General features: G+C 40.2%; 1 protein-coding gene across 2 annotated transcripts in view; it reads left to right on the top strand.

Moving 5' to 3' along the window:
• The first annotated feature begins 235 nt into the window (after window positions 1-235).
• Window positions 236-14797, top strand: part of LOC114031475 (dimethyladenosine transferase 1, mitochondrial-like) — a 61009-nt gene continuing 46447 nt past the window's right edge. For both annotated transcript variants that reach the window (XM_027846557.1, XM_027846558.1), the window contains exons 1-2: window positions 236-441; window positions 4390-4541. In XM_027846557.1, coding sequence (XP_027702358.1) covers window positions 309-441; window positions 4390-4541 — 285 coding nt within the window. In that variant the 5' untranslated portion in view covers window positions 236-308. The remainder of the gene's footprint in view (window positions 442-4389; window positions 4542-14797) is intronic.

The following is a 14797-nucleotide window of genomic DNA, read 5'->3' as shown; positions in this document are numbered from 1 at the left end:
GCTATTCGTTAAGTGCTATGGTTCGGGGAGCTCTAATAGCAGGGCAGATTCAAACAGAGATCAGCAGCTGCTGGAGAGGAAGCAACGGCAACAGGAACAGTTAGCCAGCAACGATGCTCCCAGAGGATTTGGTAGAGCGGCGTTCCCAGAGAACTTTGCGTCACGTGTCGACGTTTGCGTCAGGAGGCGGGCCTTCCCGGCCAAGCTCGGCAACTTCCGGCAGCGGGCCGACGACCTAATTGGACACGGCGTCAGAGATGGGCGGCCCTTTGCCCAGGCCCATCTGAGGAGCAGCTTGCGCCGGACTCATGGGTGCCCAAGCAAAGCTAGGAGCCTTCCGCCTCCCTCCTTTGCCCACGATCGGGGAGATCATAAAACTTTTCGGACTCCGAGCCCAGAAACAGCTGTCCCAGAACTTCCTCCTGGACCTGAGGCTGACAGGTGGTTAATGTCATGACGCTCCCAGGGCTTCCTCCTCGTGGTTCAGATTGTACCGGAAGGGGCGGGCGGTGCTGTGAGTCCGGGGCGGCGTGCACGCGCACGTCGGAGGCGTGTACACGCAGTCGCGTGCAGGCGCTCTTCTGCCTGGCGTCTTTTACGTGGGGAGGCGGTGGCTTCTGTCAATCTGGGTTTGTGTATTTCTAGTCCACGTGCAGTGTTGGCATTAAAATATATCTGAACTTAAATATTTTGAGAGCTGCACTTGGTCCAGAAAGAAGTGTTACGGGTTTTTAAAGTATGACTCCCAGAATTATTTTTACAAATGCTTTGGAGTCGGTTTCTGAATTCATTCATTCAATAAACATTGAACGCCTACTCTGTGACTGGCACTGTGCTTAGCTGTGGGGCGGGGATGGAAGTCATAGGGGAAGAAAGTTGTGGTAAGCCTAAGAATTTAGACTTAATGATGACTGCTCTTTTTTGTTAATATTTTTTCCCCCAATTACATCTAAAAAGGAGGACTGCCCCTTTGTGTATTCCCCAGCTCATAGCACAGTGGCTGGCGATAGTAGGTGCTTAATAAATGTTTATGAATTTATACACACACATACATATAATGAATTCATTCTATAAATGAATTGAATATATTTCTTTGCGATGTTCGAAGTTTGTTTCTGTCATGTAATTGAAAGTTTGAACTTGCATCCAAGGCCTTTACTAAATGCAATGTTTTAGAAAACCATCCTTTGGATTAGTTACGTTTCTTTGTTGTTGTTCAGTCTTGTCAGATTTGTCAAAATACTGGAGTGGTTTGCCATTCCTTCTCCAGCTCGTTTTACAGATGAGGAACTAAGGCAAACAGGATTAAATGACTTGCCCTGTCACACATCTAGTAGTTCTGGAGCTACCCTGAACTCAAGAAGAGTCTCCCTGATTCCAGGTCTGGCACTCTTATCCATTTAGCCACCCAACTGTCCTGCATAAGAGTCAAAGCCATATCTATGTTTTGACCACTGATGGTGTTCTGTTCCATTCCATTCAGTTTAGTTCAGTTCAGGGTGTAGATGGAGCATTGGACAGGGAGTAAGAACATCTGAGTTCAAATCCAACTTCAGCTGTATGAGTCTGGGCTATCTTTCCACTGTCCTCTAGCTGAATCTTGAACATTTTTGGTGTATTATCTCATTAGCATTATTCTCTTTCATATAATTGTTGTTTCTGTGATTTGGTCTTTGATCACTCATTCAGGATATGATTATGTCTCCTTTTAGTTAGTTGTCTTCTGCTTCTTTTCCGTATATAAATTGCAGTTTTTATTGTTATTGTCTGTAAAGGAAATGTTTAGGTTTTTTTTTTTAAAATGTGTTTAATATGTTTTACATTTATAGAGTCCTAACATGTGAAAGTCAAGGAAGATTTTTTTCCTTGGAAAAGGCCCCTGGAGTTGATGACTTGGTCATTAGTGACTTGAGAGCAGTTTAAATTTATTGGTGAAGATAGAAACTGAGTTGTTCAAGTATTTGAAAAGCGAAAGAACTAGAAGTAGGGAGCATAGACTACTTTTAAAAATTTGGCAAGGAAAGAGGACACAGTGGCTTGAGGGCTAAGGACAAGGAAATCCCTCCCACCCCCCATGTAGTGCAAAAGAAAACCTGGTCATGTTTATAGTTGGAGGGGAAGGAGATAAAGAAATGGTAGACACCTGAGAAAGGGCAGGTGATTGATAGTGCTTCCTAGAGGAAGTAAAAAGGACAAGGAGGGGATTAGTCTTGGTAAGGAAGACCATTTCTTGATGCATGAGAGAACAAGGAATGAAAAGACAGAGATGCAGAGGTTTTGAAGCATGGAGGGACTTTGGTCTAAATTGTCTAGATCTTAGTGTGATTGAAAGTTGAGGTTACCTCCTGAGAATGAAGAAGGTTAAGGAATGCGGGGTAAGGGAATAAGCATTTATTAAGCTCCGATGATGTGCCAGGCAACATGTTAAATGCTTTACAAATATGATTTTATTTGATCCTCACAACAACCCTGGGAGGTAGGTGTTATTGTTATAATCTTTTTTTTTTTTTTTTTAGCAGTTGAGGAAACTGAGGCAAAAAGAAGTTCAATGACTTGCCCAAATTCACATAGTAAGATCAAGAAGCCCCATTTGAACTCAGATCTTCCTGACTAAAGGCACAGAGGCAAAGTTAGGCTTTATGTCAGGAAAAAACTTCCCAATGGCCCTATCCAAAATAAAATAGACTGCCTTGAGAGGTACTGAGTTCCCCCTCCTTGGCATGAGGTTGGATGACCAGTTAGATATTTTATAGTTGAGATTCCTTTTAGATCTAGCTTCCTAGATTGCTGCAGAGGCCCCTGCCAATTCTTCAATTCTGTTATTCATACATCTTACAGTGAAATGGTGTGTTTATTAATATAAATTGCTGTCCTAGTCAGGCCTTTGGAGTCCTTTGGGCTTATGGGAGGTTTCATAAAGAATCACACTTGTCAGTAATTGCTTAAAACAGTAGGCTTTTATTTTTAACACATTTTAACTTAAACAAGAGATAGCTTAAGACAGAGGTGTCAGACTCATTGAAAAAGGGAAAAAACTCCCAAGCATGGCTTAAACCAAATTAAAATGTAATTGGGAAATATTTTAGAAAATAAGTGAAAAATACAATATAACATAATGTTAATTTGGTTTTTCTTAGTATGCATCCTGCAGTTATCCATTTCTATTTGAGTTTAACACTGGCTTAAGAGACACCCTAGGATGGGAGGGGGCAGTTTGCAATCACTCCTCCCCCCACTCCCACCCCCTGCCATCCACCCCACTGGCTGTAGGGATACTGTTTGAGTTTGATACCTGACCTTTAGGGTAGAAGGAAACAAGAGAAGGATGCAGCGAGGGCAGTTTGCAGTCACTCTTCCCGTCCCATTCATACACAGGCAAAAAGTACTGCCAAACTCTTGTCATCTCACCTCCAAAACAGAGAAGGAAAGGAATATAACTATGGTGTTCACTCAACCTCTGGTGCATTTGTTTTCAGGCTGCTGCTGGTTGTATTAGTGAGGTAGAGGAGACATATCAGCAATGGTCCTGTGCAGAAGCTGCTCCTCAATGTAGCATCACCAGCTGTCTCTCTTTTCCAGGGTCCTTTGTTACCTTCACACCATGACAGCTCAGTGACATAAGATATAGTTAAGGGTTTTTAGGGAGGAGTGTGTGCTTAGTTAGGCACTTCAGATTCTCCATCTCTATAAAGAGATATTCAGGGTTAGCTAGTGCAAATGATTGTTGACCATTGAGAGAGAGAGAGAGAGAGAGAGAGATTTTGTGAGTGTGTGTGTGTGGGTGTGGATGTGAGACGTGGAGGTTTCTAAGAGTTTTTAGAAAGGAAGCATTTCTGGAGCCTGCTGCCTTTTTTTTTTTTAAATTAATGAACAAAGGAAGAAACAGCCCCCAAATCCAAAACTTTTTTGAACTACTATAGTTATATTATTACTGATTTTTAAAAGGATTGTTATAGCTGAACAGCAAATAAAGATAAATACTATGTGCTCATTATATGTTGTTTACTTAGAGGTATTTTTTGAAAAACTATTGAATAGGTAGAATGGTGGATATAGTGCTAGAACTGAAGTCAAAAAGAACTGAGTTTGAATATTGCCTCAGACACTTATTAACTGTATGACCGTGGGCATATCATTTAACCTTTCTTAGCCTCAGTTTACTCATCTGTAAAATGGGGATGATTATAATAGTACCTACTTAACATGGTTCTGAGGCTCAAATGAGTTAACGTGTAAAATTCTTCATAAACCTTAAAATGTATATACATGTTAGCCATTATTATTGATGTGAAAATGATTGATGGACTTTGCATACTCATTTTCACTTCTAAATTCACCTCCAGGATTAGCATTTTACAAGAGATGTATATGTTGAATTTTTTTTTCTAGATAAGATTGTACGAAAGACTGGCAATCTGAAAAATGCTCATGTTTATGAAGTAGGCCCTGGGCCAGGTGGCATCACGAGATCCATTCTTAATGCTGAAGTAGCTAATCTTCTTGTGGTTGAAAAGGACACTCGATTTATTCCTGGGTTACAGGTGAGAAATTTAAGCTGTTTATTTTGATGAACATTTAATTTTAAGCCTTAGGCATAGAAGCTGAACAAGCAGATTATTCTATGTGAACTCGATTTCTCCAGAAATAGCCACTCTTTATATGATTGTTTTCTTTTCGTAAAAGAAAGAAGTAGTTTTAGGGAGTTGTATGTGATTTCCTATCAATTTGTACACAGCTTAGAAATAGTATCCTTAATTAATGGTCAGGCTTTTTTCAATTACATTTTAGTTTTGTACATTTATAAAATTAGGGTATACATGACTTTTTTTTTTGTGGGGCCGATTTTAAATATATTTTACTTTCCAGGACAAGATTCACATTTCCATTTGTTTACAGTAGTGATAAAGTACAATGTTGTTCACTTCTCTCCTTCTGTACATGTTCAAGTATTCAGAATGCCCAGATTTACACAGCAGCTTAAATCTTACTTTTAAACTGCTATTGCCTTGGTGACAAATTTAGGTCCTTCATTATCTGGAAAGCTGTGTGGAATGGTCTTTCTTCTGCTGTGTTTAGTCAACCTCTTCAGTGGTGAGTCTGGAAGAAGCACCTCCAGATGGGGATGCTCTACTCCCTGGGAACTCCCCAGGCATGTGTCCTGGCATGCCCCCTGCACTCTGGTGTAGCTTAGCAGTGATGGGGTTGCTTACCTTCTGTGATTCTTTCTGCTGATGCTCAGATTCCTCCTTCTCAGCAGTCTGGTTTTTATCTAGCAGGTTGATTATTTCATTACATTTGTCAAAGATCTATCTTCTGTTTGTGTTCATCACCAATTTTGCCTTGAAGTTTCTTATCCTCTACAGTAGCCTTCATGTTGAAAGCATAAGATTCAGGAGAATTCTTAGAAGACATCTTGTCTCTCTGCTTCTCATTTTCTGCCTTGTATTTCTCAGCTTCAGTGTGCTGAATCATAAGCTCAATGTCTCCTTTGCTCAGACAACCTTTGTCATTAGTGATGGTGATTTTATTCTTCTTGCCTTTGCTCTTAACCACAACAGAAACATTGAGGATGCCATTTGCATTGATGTCAAATGTAACTTCATTCTGAGGAACACCGCTGGGATTAGGGGGAGATTCCTGTGAGCTCAAACTTGCCAAGCAGGTTGTTATCCTTTGTCACTGATCTCTCACCTTCATCAATCTGAATAAGCATACCAGGTTGGTTGTCTGCTTGGTGGGGATGGTTTGATTAGAACTGTTCCAACGGAAAGAAGAGTAATGTCCACCAGCAGCAAGTCCTGCATATTCTCAGATTTATCTCCAGACAAGATGGTGACCTGAACAGATGAACCATAGTCAATAGCCTCAACAGAATTGATGCTGTTGTGGAACTCCTTGCCGCAGAAGTCCTGCAGAAGCTTCAGGATTTTGGAGATCTGAGTGGGACCACCCTCAAAGAGGATGTCATGAATCTATGATTTGTTTAGTTTGGCATCTCTTAGGGATTTTTCACAGCATCAATGTGCCACAGAAGAAGCATTCAGTTCTTCAAATCAGACTTGGGTGAGTGACGCGGCCGCTGCAGTGATGAGCATGAGACCAGCTCAATGCTCTGTAACCCCGAGACACATGGATGAGGCGGGAGACAGCAAGGTGGCAGAAGCTCTGTTTATTGAGTGCAATTAGCTGTCTTTTATGGCCCTAGTGATGCATGTTCAAAGCATGATCCCCCTGTGATAGCCAATCATCAGGTCTGCTGGAGCTCGTGTCAGGACTCATCTCCCAGTGAGAGGAGAGCCAAACCAACCATGGGAGCTGCAGGTCAGCAAAGGAGAGGTCCTGGGAGACTTCCTTATTTTTGCCACGCAACTATCTTGTGACCCTCAGCTTCTACTGATAGAAGCTAGAACTCCCATGGGAAAGTTCCCCCAACAGAGCTCTCATGAGACTGTGAGACATTCACCCTAACAGGTGAGAGGGGTTTAGAAATCAATACCCTCATAGAGTGAGACAATTTCAGTACTGATCTGAGTACCAGAAGAGAAGATGTGCTTTGCACATTCGCAAGTGGTGCACAAATAGTGGACAGCCTTCTTGTTTTCATTGATGTCCTTGTACTTTTGCTTGAACTCAGAAATAAAGACCATGTAGTTGTCAAAGTCCTCCCCTCTCAATTGAGTGTCCCCAGCTGCGGACTTGACATTAGAGATACTGTCTTCAGTGGTAAGAATGAAGACATTAAAAGTACCACCTCCAGGGTCACAGTTCAGCACGTTTCTCTTAGCACCAACCTTTTTGTCTAAGCCATAAGCACTTGGTTCATTGATGATTCAGAACACATTGAGAAAAGCAATGGTTCCAGCATATTTGGTGGCCTGACATTGGGAATCATTGAAGTAGGCTGGTACTGTAACAACAGCATTTGTGACAGCCTTCCCAAGGTCAGCTTCAGCAATTTCTTCCATCTTGGTCAAGACCATAAAAGGTCTTCTTTTGGATAGAAACTTTTGGTCTCCCCTTTGTCCCTCACTTGGATCTTAGGCCTGCCTGCATCATTTACCACCATGAAAGGCAGATACTTTCATGTCTGAGTGTACAGCTGCGTCATCAAATCTGTGACCAATCAGACGTTGGCATCAAAGACTGTGTTGGTGGGGTTTATCGCAACTTGATTCTTTGTAGGATCACCAGTTAAACATTCTGTGTTGGTGAAGGCAGTGTAGCTTGGGGTAGTTCTGTTTCCTTAGTCATTAGCCATGCTTTTCACTTTCCCATGTTGGAAGATCCCCGCCCAGGAATAAGTGCTGCCAGGATCAGTACCAACTGTAGGTCCTTTTGACATGGTTGCTGGGATGGTGGAGGTCATGGCTAACCGCTGTGGAGCAAGAACGGTTGCTGCTGTGCTGAATAGCAAGACGTGACTTCTATGAAAAAGACTTGAGGGTTTTAGTTTACCACAAGCTCTGCAGTGTCATGTGGCTTGTTAAGAAGATTACGTAATAACTAAAGTCTTCATTAATAGATGTACAAGAAGGGCAGCTAGGTGGCGCAGTGGTGGGAGCACTAGCCTTGGAGTCAGGAGGATCTGAGTTCAAATCCAGCCACAGACACTTGACACTTACTAGCTGTGTGACCCTGGTCAAATCACTCAACCCCCATTGCCTAGCAAAAAAAAAAACAAAACAAAAATAGTAGATATACAAGTCCAGGATCAAGGAAGATGGTAGACCCAATGTATCCAGTACTTATTTTGCTACATATGGAGTTCCACATTCAGTTCTGTTTGCCACATTTTAAGAGATATAAGTCCAGATTTCTTAAATCCAAGTCCATTGTTCTTTCTCTTTTGCTCTGCCAGCTTCCTAAACATGTATATAATGTCCCAAATGGTGAAATAAGTTGGCTTTTAAAAAAAAAAAAGGTAATGCCTTTTAAATACATTAAGCTTCCTCCTCCCTGTGTGATACCTTTCCTTATTAGGCAGGAAGGGTATCACCTTCAAATTTTTTCCCAAATTAATCTCTCTTTCCCCAAAGATGGTGTACAAATATACACATCAGTTTTCCTAGCTTACTTGAGCTAAGTCATATGCTCTTCAAACATAGGAACCAAGTTTTCTCTACTTTTTCCATCCTTAGGCTCTTAGCATCTAATTATAATGTCGTGTACCCTGTGAATGCTTAATAAATATTAATAAAATTTAATTAAATAAAAAAGTCTATAGCACTAAGAGAAATTAAAACTATAAATACCAGTAAAGATGATATACAATTATCCCTGTTTGCATTTGTCATTATGGTTTACTTAGAAAACTCCAGAGAACCCAGGAGGAAACTAATCAGGGCAAGTAATAGCTCCAGTAAAGTAGTAGTCCATCTTTTCCTTCCCTTCTTTCCCTCCTCCATCCCCTCTCTACCATGTCTCTCCTTTTCCCTTCCCTCTTTCTCTTCTTCCTTTTTTTCATTCCCTCCCTGTAATTTCATCTGTGTAGAGAACTCCTGGTGATGAACTTTTTCTGTCAGTGCATAGCTTTACCTTCCCTGCAAATTATAGTTTTAGTGTTGCGTATGCAGAAGTGCAGTACTTAAAATAAATTGAGAAAAATCATTAGCATTTTTATTCAGTACTAAAAAAAAATGAGGAAGTGATAGAAAAATCACATTCAAAATAACTATAAAATACATATAATAATTGGGAATTCATCTAAAAAAGATTTTATTATAGAAATCAAAGAAATAAAGAATATTTATTAAAGGAATAGAGATATTTATTATCATAGTTGGACCACACATATACAATTAAAGTAATTATACCTAAATTAATGTATAGATTTTGTACTACAACAAGCAAGCTACTAAGGGATGATTTTATACAACTAAGCAAAATAATTTTTAAAAATTCATTTAGAGAAACAAAGTATCTAATATCTCAAGAGAAATAATAAAAAAGTTGGAATGAAGGGGACCTTGTAGCACCACACTATATAATGAAGCAGCAGTCATCAAAACTATTTAGATTTGATGGTTAAAATAGAAAAGTAGGTCAGTAGAATATGTTAGGTGGGACTGAAAAGCAAATGAGCTCAGTAGCTCATTTTTCAAAAAATCCATGAATACAATTTACTTTCTATATGGCAAAAACTCGTGGGGGTGCAGGGGGGAGTGGCAGGGATAGGAAAGCAGTTTGGCCAGAAAAATAGGGTTAGACCAGCAACTACACCATATACCACAATAAGCTTATGTGGACAAGTAGCCTCAATTAGGAAGTCACGGCATTAAATAATTTAGAGTAGAATGGAAGTGGGTAAGTTTCTCCCACTCATTAGGAAAAGAATTCATAAATAAAGGAGGAAGATCCCAAAAGACAAAATAAACAATTTTGATTATATTCATTAAAAAGCTTTTATACAAACAAAATCAATGCAACTAGAACAAGAAGAAATTGTCGAGTAGGGGGAAATCTTTTCACAAGTATCTATGATAAAAATCAGATATGCAAAATATGTGGGAAATTGACATAAATACATTAGATTAGGAACTATTTCCCTAGCAAATTGGCATAAACATATTAGACTAGGAACAGTTTCCCTAGATAAATAGTCAAAGAATATCAACAACTTTAAAAAGAAATAAAATATTCAACAACCATAGGAGGAAAAAGATCCAAATTACTAAAAAGAGAAATACACATTTAAACAACTTAGGTTTCACCTGACAACCATCAAATTACCAAAGGCAATAAAAGCTAAAAGTCAATATTTTAAGGGTTGGGGAAAGATAGGCAGTCTAATCCACTGTCTGGGAAGCTAAAAATTGTTCCAGCTTTTCTGGAGACAATTAGAATTTTATAAGAAAAGTTATTAAACTACTTATACTCTTTGACACAGAGAATCCACTGCTAAGTATTTACCCCGAGGAAATCTTGACAGCAAGAGACATTTCATAAATATTAATGGCCTCACTTTTTGTAATACCAAAAAAATTGGAAGCAGAATGGGTACATATTGATTGAAGAATGACAGAACTAATTGTGGTATATAAATATAATAGAATGCTATTGACCTCTCTGTAGGCACTAATGATGTTGATCACTCTCTCCTCCTTGATATCTACTTTCTTTTCTCTAGGTTTTTAGGACACCACTCTTTTCTGATTTTCTTCCTATCTGGCCACTCCTTCTGAGGTTTCTTTGCTGATCCTTCATCCAGTTCATGCTCTCTGATTGTGGGTGTCCCACAAGGCTCTGTCCTCTTCTCTTCTCCCTCATCAGCTCCCATGGATTTAATTACCATTGTTGACAATTCTCAAATCTCTCTTCTATTCCCTGACCTCAGTCTCACATCTCCAGCTCCCTTTGAGACATCTCAAACTGGATGTCCAGTAAACATCTTAAACTCAACATGTCTGAAACTGAATTTATTATATTTCTCCCTAAATCTTCCCCACTTCCTTCCTCCCTTCCCTATTATGATAGAAGGCATTACCATTTTCCCAGTCTGTGAGTCACCCTCAGCTCCTCACTACCTCTCTCACACACACACATCCCTTCACCCCATCCCTTATCCAATTTGTTGCCAAGTCTTGTTGATTTCACATTTGCAACATCTCTTGAATATGCTTCCTTCTCTTCTCTGACACTGCCACCACTCTGGTACAGGCCATTACCACCTCATGTCTGGACTATTGCATTATTTACTCTTGGGTCTGCCGGCCTCCACTTTTCTTCCCATTCCAATCCATCCTCCATCGGTCACTAAAGCAATTTTCCTGGAACACAGATTCAACTATGTCACACACACACACACACACACACACACACACACACACACACACACACACACACCCCCAATAAACTCCAGTGGTTCCCTGTCACCTCCAGAATAAAATACAAAATCCTTTGCTTGACTTTCGGTGGCTTTCCTGGCTTCCTTTTAGTTCCAACTAAAATCCTATCCACTATAGGAAGCCTTTCCCAATACCTCTTAAATCAAGTGCTTTGCCTCTGTTATTTCCTGTTTATCATGTATATCTTTCTTTATTGTCTCCTCTGTTAGAACGGGGACTTCCTTAGGGCAGAGACTGTCTTTTGTCTCTTTTTGTATCCTCAGCACTTAGCACAGTATCTAGCACATAGTAGATGCTTGGTAGATGTTTATTGATTGATTAGTTGATTGATATAGGGAGAGATGTCCACAAGAAGCCAAAAGCAATGAGCTCTCAATATGTAGTTTGAGCTCTGATAATCCTTTTGGTGCTGGATTAAGCTGTACTTGATTCTGCCTTTACTGGTCTGCTGCTTATGGCTGAAACAAGAGAACATAGAAAAGGAGAGATCTGGGAGAATGAATTTTGCTTTGATTGACCAGGCAGGTGATAAAGAGAGGTTACCAGGTAAGTCAGGTCAACAAGCATTTATTAAGAATCTGGTAGGCGGGGCAGGTAGGTGGCACAAGTGGATAGAGCACCTGCCCTGAAGTCAGGAGGACCTGAGTTCAAATTCAGCCTCAGACCAAATACTTGTCACTTACTAGCTGTGTGACACTGGGTAGGTCACTTAACCCCAACTGCCTAAAAATAAAAATTTAAAAAAAAAAGAATCTAGTAGGAAGAAGGAAATAAGTATTTGTTAAAATGCTTCCTATGTGCCAGGCTCTATGTGCTAAGCAAAATGAAAGAGAGTTCCAGCTTTCAAGGTACCCACATTAAAAGGGAGCTGCAAAGTGGGCAGTTGTGGGGAGGATGCTGGGGAGACCAGAGGTGAAATGATGTGGAGTGGGGGATGTCATTGCAATTCACAAGTAAGGAATAAGGCCAGGAGGGTAATGGAGGCTGGCATGGGCCTGCTTTATGCCAATTAGTCAGCCAGTAAACATTTATTAAGGACCTACTATGTGCCAGGTGCTGTGCTAAGTGCTTTTGGAAAGCCTAAAGATCCAGAACTTCTTGCAGGACTGATTATCATCTGGCACCAGCCAAACATTCATCAAACAGGTCATCAGAGGCAGAATTAGAAGCAGGCCTGTCCTTACCCAAAGAACAGGGAGACAGGAATAAACGGTAGCAATTACATAGCATCCACTGTTTTCCTCACAAAAATTTTAAGTAGGTAATAGAAGCACTCATTTTACTGGAGAAAACTGTACCTCAGAAACCTTAAATAACTTGCCCACAATAACAAAACTGTCAAGTGGTTTCACCAAGATTTGAATACAGGTCTTTTGACTCCAAATAAAGAATTCCTACCACTTTGTACTTTATCTCTAGCTGTATTATTATTCAACACCTCCATTTTTAGTACTGATTATATTGATTCCCCTATTACATCTGTTTGTCTTCCCTGTTAAATTTAAGTTTCATTAGAGCAGGGCCAATATTTCTTACTATGAGTTTCAATAGTTCCATATCATGCATCCGCGATATTTGTTTATGGCCTAAGTCTGTACTTCCAGCTGGCAAAAAATTCTTTAAAAACTAGAATCCAACATCTTAAACTACCTTTGCCAAAGTGTTCCATAAGTGGCATGTGGGGAAGGGACAAAAAGATGATTTTATGAGCTGAGGTATTTGTAGGAAGAGCTCCATCTTTTATTTGTCAGAGTACAGAAGGAATGGGAGGGAAAAAGGAAATAGTGGGAGATGGAAATGGACTCTACCTGTGTCCTGAAGCAGTTGTGAAGTAATAACTTGACATAACTTTTAGAGATTCCCTTGGTATTTCAGTGAGAATAATTTAGTAGATTTAACACAGCCAGTGGGCAGTATTCAGCCAACTTGTGCTTTGTACCCAGAGTTTTATTTATTTGTTTGTTTCTTTTTGGAAGAGCTGCTTTTTGATTTATGGAACATGGAATGTTAGGTCTGGAATGGACAATAGAATTAGGTCCTTAGACCTGCAATGGACCATCTGGTTCAATGACTTCATTTTAAGGATAAGGAAAAAAGGGGGCCTAGAAGAGCGAAGTGATGTGTCCAAGTTTGTACAGCTCGTTAGTGGCAGAGCCATGGTTATAGCTCAGGCCTTCTGATCCCCAGGCCAGTACTCTGCCTGAAGATCCTTACACAGGGAGAGAGGGAAGTATCTTAAGAGTAAGGTGTGGAAAGAGGAGGGGTAGAGGCTAGGGTGTTCTCAGCTACACTTCCCTCTTTCTTGGGAATCCTGGTAAATTGGGGGTCATGGCAACAAAAGTTACCTTAGAGCATTATCACCGAATACATTGAGATGTAGCAGTAAATCAAATGGTTGGGGACACATTCAATAAGTGTAATTTTCTCCTAATAAAATTTGAAGGTTAAATGACTGTTTAAATATCATGTGCCTCATTTCCCACATATGTTTCATCCCAGTTTTTTCAATTTCCATGTTCTTAATCTGTGAAATGAGAAAAGTGGTATCCTAGATAGGAGTTGTCTATTCAAAGTTTAAACTGAAATAGAAGCTGTTCTGAAGATAGAAATGAAAAATAGCTTGGCATAAAAGGCTGAAGAGAGGGTGAGATCATGAACAAATCATATACTTCCATTTTACAGAAGAAAAACAAGTATTAGGATTCTTTCCCTCTCTCCCCTCCCCCGGCATAGTTTTATGAAACTTTGGCCATGTAACAGAGCCAATGGTAGAGCTCTGTATAGCCCCCTTTAGAGTCAGAAAGACCTAGGTTCAGGGCCAGCCTCCAACAATAACACATACTGGCCGGGTAAGACGTGACTAGTCCCTTAACCTCTAAGTGCTTCTGGATCCCCTCTAAGCCTGAATTGTGGAGGCGGTACTATTGTGCATTGGTAGAGGGGATTTCCTCACCATGAGTTACCTGTACCAGTGATATCTATCATCAGACCTCCTCCCTCCTGTTAACAAACAAACATTGAGATTTATGGAGCGTTTTTCTTCTGATGACATTGAGAGGTCCATAGGATAGGTATGTTTGTGATCATTTTTCTCATGAGAAAACTCATGCTCGTAGCGGTTAAGTAACTGCCCAGTGCTACACAAATGATAAGCTGTCTAGTGCCTTTTTTGCTTGAACTCACAGCTTCCAAGGACCAACAGCAGCAGCGTTGTCTAGGCAGAGAGAGGTGACCTGCACTCTGATCTAGTCCTGCTACTCCCTTCCTACCCATGTAACCTTGGGCACAGCACTGAACTTATCCGGACCTCATTTTCTTTATTTGTAAAATAAGGAAGTGGACAAAATGGTCGAAGTTTTATTCCAGCTCTGAATCCTATGAGAATTTAGTCTCTGTCAGGTGTCTGCCTCCAGTGAAGTAAACTCATTTTATTCTATTTATTTATATATTTATTTTTAGAATTTCGAAGGGCTATGTTGAAATGCAACTTCAAAAGATTAACAAAACAAGGTCAAGGACTCCAGGTTAAGAACACATGATAGATGATCTTACAGCTCTAAGGCCCTTTCCAATTCTAAGTCTTATGATCCTGCATGTCTGTGTGATATAGAATTGCTGTAAATCTATAGATTTAGAGTTGGAAGAGATTTTGTCTAATTCAACTCCATCATTGGACTGATGAGGAAACTGAGGCTGAGAAAAGTTAGGTGACTTGCTTGAGATCAGACAGAAAGTTAACAGCGTGGCTCAGATCCTTCGACTCTACCATGATGCCTCCCTTTTGCACTCTGGAAAGTGGGGAGGCTACAGCTATGACCTGACATTCAGCAATCAGGGCCAGCTCTAGACAGAATTATGAAGATTGAAATGTTGGCCTTTTTTTTTTTTTGCTTCTCTTTCCTCTCCTTGGTTCCCTTTCCCATCTTCCTTCTTTCAGGACCCTGGGGCCGTCA

This window comes from Vombatus ursinus, unplaced genomic scaffold, assembly GCF_900497805.2.
Source record: "Vombatus ursinus unplaced genomic scaffold, bare-nosed wombat genome assembly UNPS02015175.1, whole genome shotgun sequence".
NCBI classification, from domain to species: Eukaryota; Metazoa; Chordata; class Mammalia; order Diprotodontia; family Vombatidae; genus Vombatus; species Vombatus ursinus.
The sequence above is the reverse complement of the archived record's forward strand: the minus strand, read 5'-3'. Positions and strand labels throughout refer to the sequence as shown.